The 7,086-nt window shown below is 38.1% G+C and overlaps 1 protein-coding gene across 3 annotated transcripts in view; it reads right to left on the bottom strand.

Moving 5' to 3' along the window:
- LOC102679168 (sodium- and chloride-dependent glycine transporter 1-like) overlaps positions 1-7,086 on the bottom strand; it is a 20,020-nt gene that overhangs the window by 10,533 nt on the left and 2,401 nt on the right. For all 3 annotated transcript variants that reach the window (XM_006620656.2, XM_031512898.1, XM_006620655.2), the window contains exons 3-6: positions 5,809-6,087; positions 2,425-2,629; positions 2,034-2,227; positions 389-569 (exon numbers count right to left, since the gene is read on the bottom strand). In XM_006620656.2, the coding sequence (XP_006620719.1) occupies positions 389-569; positions 2,034-2,227; positions 2,425-2,629; positions 5,809-6,087 (859 nt within the window). The remainder of the gene's footprint in view (positions 1-388; positions 570-2,033; positions 2,228-2,424; positions 2,630-5,808; positions 6,088-7,086) is intronic.

The raw sequence follows: 7,086 nt of genomic DNA, 5'->3' as shown, positions 1-7,086 counted from the left end.
CAGCGCGCGGACTTTCGCGACGCCAGACCGCGTCCACCAATTATTCCATCGCCGGCAAGCTTGGTCTAGCGGATATCTCGAAATTCGTTCGCCTTTCGTTCTCTTCATTTCCCCCCCTCCCTTTTGCGACGTTAATTTTCGGGAATATTCGGGAGGAATACAGGGAGGTCGTCGAAGCCGAAAGTTCGAGCCGAGAACGAAAAATGCTTATCGGTTATATTTTAAGCGGATATGTTAATTGGGCGGAAGAATTTAATTGGACGGCCTTGCAATTTTTTTTTTTTTATCGGGATATGGTATGTGATACAGATCCTGATCGAATTTTTATCTCTGTCTGAGGATTTGTGATGTTTACGGGTTTTTTTTTCTTTTTTTTTTTTTTTTGTACCTGTGACAATTATTGTTGAAGTTACTGTAGCTCGAGAGGGTGATCAGGGAACCGCAACCGATACCGAGGGAATAGAAAACTTGGGAAGCAGCATCCGCCCAGACACCGGTTGATTGCAAGGTGGACCATTTTGGCATGATGAACCAAAGAGAGCCATCGAGGGCACCTTCCAACGTAACACCTGTTTTTATTATCAAGTAATTATTATAAATAAATTATTATTATTATTATTATTATTCGTTCGTTAAAACTCGTTAAAAAATTACTTCGATCCGTGCAATTCTTATAATTCGATAAATTCGAGACACGAGAAAAACGTTAATACGCGAAAATGAAAAACGTAAGGGAAATAGGATCGCCTCGGTCGCAGGACACTTGTCGCGTATAATACAATCTTGCCTCTATAATATTTAACCTCGATAATCTGTATATACGTTTAAACGATATTCACAATATATATAATTATATATATATATATAATTTTTAATATTTCGAAGCGTTATAATTTTAAAGTTGAAATAAGGGGGGAAAAAATGTCGTATGTATACAAAGTTTCACGAGTAAATGCTTTATAAAGTTAGAAGTTGAATATTGAGTGCACGCCAGAAATACCAGAGAAGCGAGTAATGAATTTTACATTACAGGACGCGAGAGAGATAGGCGAGATAGATGTTTAACTTATTTACTCGGTTTTTTTTCTTTTTTCTTTTTTTTTCTTTTACGATTACCAAGATAACAAATGTAAATACGCGATTAATTTCAACGCCCCTTTTCTTTTTTTTCTTCGCGGCATATCTTTCACTGGATGAGTATATATATATATATATTTTATTCGCTCGTAAGGACGAGCAGCGAATTTCGCAAAGTCGAGAGGGGAATTTCGAATTAATTAAAATTCGACGTAAATAATAGGATAGATAACGAATTCGCGACGAATTCGATTCCGCGAACGTTAACATTAGTTTTCGCGTTCGCGGGAGTCACGCTAATTAATGTTTATTGATCGATCGTTAATTTGCGAATTCCACATCTATTTACCGTTGTTTCGATACAACATATCGGGATGTAATACCGAAAAGTTTCTAACTTTGATTTTTAATTTAGCGTTGCAAGTTTAATGCCGTGTGAAAATATATCTCGTTTAACGTTATCAACGTATTTTTAATATTCATAAATTGTCAATTATCGTGTCGAAGAATTTTAATTATAAATCTTCGCGTATACGGGAAATACGTGATATCGTTCGTCGCATCGCTCCCGTACGTTAACAATTAATATATTTTTAATTCAATGACAATTCATCGACTGTAATATTCCGATTCGTCGAATAGTTATTTATTACGCGCTTAATGAATATGTCCGATAATTGAAGAACAACTGTTTTCCAACGATTTATAAATTAATAACACGTTTCCAAATAATCGTTTGTATTATTCCAAACTGTGATTACACGTTTCCGTTCCGTTATTATTTTTATAACTATATATATATATATATACACGTTTATTCCTCTTCTTCGTTATTTCGAATAAATCGAATAATTTTTTTCGCGGATCTCTCTTTTTTGATTCGAGGTTAAAAAAAAAAAAAATTATAACGCGTGGAATTCGACGAGAAATATTATTTTATCGGTATTCGTTCTTACCTCGTATCAACAACGCTATAAGCATGGCGTAGGGGAAAAGAGCGGTGAAGTAAACGATTTTTCCAATGGATTGGACGCCACGCATCAAACACAAGAAGCAGATTATCCAAGCGAGGGTCAGACATCCTAACAATTCCCATCTCACGCCTCCGAAGTGTTCCCACGTAGCTCCTCGTATACCAAGCACATAGTCGCTAGATTCGATAATATCTATTACACATTTTTTTTTTTCTTAAGTATTAGCAATTTTCACTAGACCGAACGAAAAAATTTAAGGTTATACACGTAGAGACGCGAAACACATAAACGTGTATAAACGAGAAAGGAAAGAATAGTTTGGAACGTTTAAAATTCATTACGATTATATTAGATAGAATATACGACGACATACTTGAAATATTCCTCCGACGAAAGGATCCGTGTGTAAAGGTTTCGAAGGAGTTCCACTTTGCCAGCTTTGAAACAATGCGTGATGTTCCCATCCTCGAAATCGAAGCTCCGGCATACGTGGCTGGCCGATATACAACTCTTGTTGTAAAATATCGTTTCCGGATCGTCCGTTTGACATTGAATCTCTTGAAGCCCGCTGTAACAATCTACGCGAGTCGGCATTACGGCTTTATGCCCCATATCCAATATCGTTGTACGATAATTAGGAAACATCAAAGGCTTTCAAAGGCTATCGCTGATTGAAACGAAATAGCTGTCGTTTACAGAATACGATGCGTCGTAGGGACCCAACGTATGGCTCGATATTGCGACCTCGATATATACGCGTATATACACATATACACATAAACATACACATACCGGCGGACGCACACCTATGTATATACGCGTGTAGTATATCCACGCTGCTACTTCGTTACCTCGATCGACCAGAGACAATTACGCTACCGCTTTGTTCCTCTCCTCCGTATTTATTATTAAAGAGCAATTTATTTATTTATTTATTTTATCTCTACCGCAGGGATTTTCGGTTTTCGAGCCTCGATGGTCGAGAGAATACCACGATCGTTCATTCGACGACACGCGTTGAAAGAGTAACGCGAGTAAACGACTTACCGACTTATGGTGAAGTAGAGACGTAGAGAATGTGCTGGAAAATTAATATATCGACTATCCAAATTAATATTCTATAAGTTTTCCAGGATTTTGACGCGAAGTTTATTACCGAAACGAATTGGGGAAACAAGCACGAAACGAAAATCGACTTGAACCAAAGATTTGACGAGCTTTCAACGAGTTATCAACGAGATTCACCGATGTCGAGCTTGGCATGGAATTATACATCGTAACGCGATACCCGAGAGAGGCTTGTCGATATATAGGCTTTTCGGCTCTATACGTAATAGTGAAACAGTAGCTGTAATTCGGCTGGGATCGTGACCAAACCCGTACCATTCCCGTATAAATTGACCTTTATTGATCTTAACGGCTAAGTTTCCGGATGTCATCCATTTATGCATTATAATTGCAATTTACGAAAATAATTCGAAAAAGGTTTTTGGAACGATTAACGGTACAATAGACGCGTTAAATTTTTGCTGCGCGTATGCGAATACGTAACTCGCGAAATTTATGAACGGGAAAAAACTTAAGGTTCGTTAACGGGAAAAATAATTGTGGTTCAGCCTATTATATCAGAAATATCTATACGATTACATTCGAACGTTAATTTAAATATTATAATTATTTTATGATTTTGCATCCTAGCAAACTATACAATAATTTACATTTTCCTATCCATTCTATACAACGATAAAATGATTTCAAATTTATAGCGCGACAATGTTGACCGCAATGCGGTGCTTCCATTTCGAAACAATGATATTGTTGTTACTCTCTCTCTCTCTCTCAATTTCTTCAATTAGTGATTTATTACGTCCAATTTGGTGGAAATTTCGCGTTACATAAAGAAAATAAAAAAAACACGATAATTTACGAAATCAGAAGCAGACAAGCTAGACAAAGTGGAAAAAAAAAAAAAGTAAAAGAAGAATACTAATCTAATGTGAAAAAATCCACGTCAAAGAATCATAGAAACGATTATTTCGATGCGATCGGAAAAGTGTCGAATCGTCCATTCGTGATAAAAATGGATTCTTTACAACGATACCTGTATTGATGTAGATGATAGGTGGTCGGCGGTCAGTGGTCGCGTCGATGGTCGTCTGCCGATGAAAGTTGTAATAAATTAAAAAATAAACGGCTCGGCTTTACTGTATCGTAAGAAGATTTCTTTTTTTTTTCATTCTCTTAAATAACGAATCACGTGCGTGTATCGCGTGTGTATACAAATACAAAGGAACGCAATAATTTATATACTTTGAAACTTTGAGGATTAATTTCTTCTCTTCTAAATATTCGATTTCACAAAATGGTGGAACAAACGTCATTTGTACACGAATGGGAAATGAGCGTTGATACCGGATATCGATAGATCTCGAATTTTGATTGTATAACACAACCGGGAAGAGTTTTTAATTCAAAGTTCAACAATTAAAACTGTCGAAACAATTTAGCGGAGAAATTTTTTGATCAATCCTAGTTTCCCACCGATCGCGATCCCATCGTTATTTCTAGAAATAGTCATAGTCACGGGCGGAAATTTCGTATTTTTCGTGGTTCGGAGATGGAAATTTTTAAATGCAATGGAAATTGTTCGGGAGGGGAAAAAAATAAAATCATTTGAAAAAGTACGTTACCTTGGATCGGAAAAAAAGAAAAAAAAGAAAAAAAAAAATAAAGGAAGAAAAAAAATGGATACAAAATTTTTGATACACGATGAGTCGAGTTCGATAATTAAATAACAGATAAAAAAATCAATTTGATTGTCGTGAAAAAAATGAATCGAAATTAGATATCTCTTTTTTTAGAATATTATTCTCAATAATATCACGCGTTTAAGTAAAAATTGATCGTTTCTCTGCTCGTTCTCTGTTGTTATTGTCGTTGTTGTTGTTACGTTCTCGCAATTCCGAAAATCCGAAATTCATAATCGTTAATTCCCCCCTCCCGTGTGTTTATTTATTTTCTCCCCTCCTCCCCCTCTGTATCGTTGGAATTTAATACCTGGTAATGGATTATATTATCACGGTATACACGAAATAATTTCGGAAATCAATGGAAGAAGGAAGTGATAATTCGGCGCAAATATTATTATACCCGTTGCTGTTGAAATTTCTGTATTTCGATATATTTTCCCTCCTCCTCCCCTCCCCTCCGTTTATCCGAAACCGAATCGACGAGGAGTCGATCATCGTCGATCAAAGCACCGATCGATTCGCGCGAAAAAGAAAAATTTTTCGAAGAGAAAAGGTTGAGTGTAAAATTTGAGGATCGTTATTAGCGTTTATGGGAGGGAGGGGGAAAAATGGTCGGTATCGCGATAAATCGTCACGAGCGCAACGGGAAAGGAGAGACGTAAAGCGGCGCGCAACGATACGAAGGGAAGGGAAGGGAAGGGAAGGGAAGGGAAGGGAAGGGTAGCGAGGAGAATATTTTCTCCGTGTTCCGCGCGCGGAGCGTGGAGAAATTGAATTTCGAAGGAACGAGCCGTTCGTCATTCGATCGTTTAAAACGGTTCTACGACCACTTGGGGCTTTATGGGGGCGATAAAATACGCGTATGGCGCGGTTACGCTACGTTACGCTAAATAACAAGTTGAACGGGAGCCGCGCGGGTGGAGGGGAGGGGAGGGGGGGGCGTTTTCTAAAATTTAACACACGGGAGAAAGGTGATGGCCGGTTTGTTATTTTATCGGTGTACTTACGGTTCGTGTTGAAATCGTTGTCGCAGTAGGCCCAACTGAGCTTCGGCAGGAACGAGAGGAACGTGTAGAAGAGTGTCCAGGCAACGATCACCATGTAGTAGACCATTACGAGCAAAATGACGACCAGGGTGCAATAACCGAGGCCCTCGAGTGCCGGCGCCATACGTTTGAACGCCTCGTTAGGGCCGAGTCCGGAATACTGTCCAACAGCCAGTTCCAAAAAAAATATCGGTAATCCCATGGTTATCAGCATTAAAACGAACGGAATTATAAAAGCACCTGGAACCAGACCACAAAACGACTAGGCGTACTTTGATAATCTATAGCGGGAAAACTGTAGCGGGGGGAAGGATTATTATGCGTGTGTGTAATAGTTTATTTCGATCGGGAAAAGCGAAAGAAAGTTTGAACGATAAAATGGGGGAGGGGAATGAATTTGTTGCATCGTATAATAATTTTTTTATTTACGCGACGAACGTGTTTTGAAAATAATAATCTTTACCTTTGCATCGTCGCGTTTACTTTTAATTCGCGCTTCGTATTGTTTATCGTTCGCGTGTGAAGCGTAGTAAAAAAAAAAAAAAAGAAAAAAAAAAGAAAAAAAAAACAGGGAGAGAAACAATCGAATCATCCGTATTCGTTCTATAATTTAACAGCTTTAATTTTTCACGCGCGTTTCTGTTAATGTTATCAACCGTTGGCAAACTCGCTTGTCTAATCTAACCAACGAAAGAAACGAGAGATGACGAGACGACGTTGTTAAAACGTGTTCAATTGAAATTATCTTCCCCAATTAAAACGGGGTATTCTTGACTTCGATCAATGTCCCGTTTCACGCTCGCTATCGAGTGACGAAACAAACGGATAAATGTATATACATATATATATTTATATATATATACACATATACGCGCGAGAAAATGAAGTGGATTTATCGTGCGGTTCGAACGAATACTAATTAAAAGTGTTATCGTTTCCCCGGCGCTCTGATTAACGCGACAAAATACATTCCACGGAAGAGAGAAAGGTTAAAAATAGCGGGCAGCCGGGTGGCGATACTTCCTTTGGTCGTCTTTCGTTCAGACCACAGGCGAAGAACAATGAAGAGAGCCAAGGGCCACGTAAACGAAACTAAAAGAACAAAACGACGAGAGTGGAGTGGAAAATAGAATAATTAAAACCCAAGTGTTTGGGATATATATATATATATATAATACGGTGAGCCAACCTTTCTCTCTCTCGGCATTTTGCAAATAAACCCGGCCTAGAGTCGAGCGA

Source organism: Apis dorsata, unplaced genomic scaffold (assembly GCF_000469605.1).
Source record: "Apis dorsata unplaced genomic scaffold, Apis dorsata 1.3 scaffold_525, whole genome shotgun sequence".
Classification (NCBI taxonomy): Eukaryota; Metazoa; Arthropoda; class Insecta; order Hymenoptera; family Apidae; genus Apis; species Apis dorsata.
The sequence above is the reverse complement of the archived record's forward strand: the minus strand, read 5'-3'. Positions and strand labels throughout refer to the sequence as shown.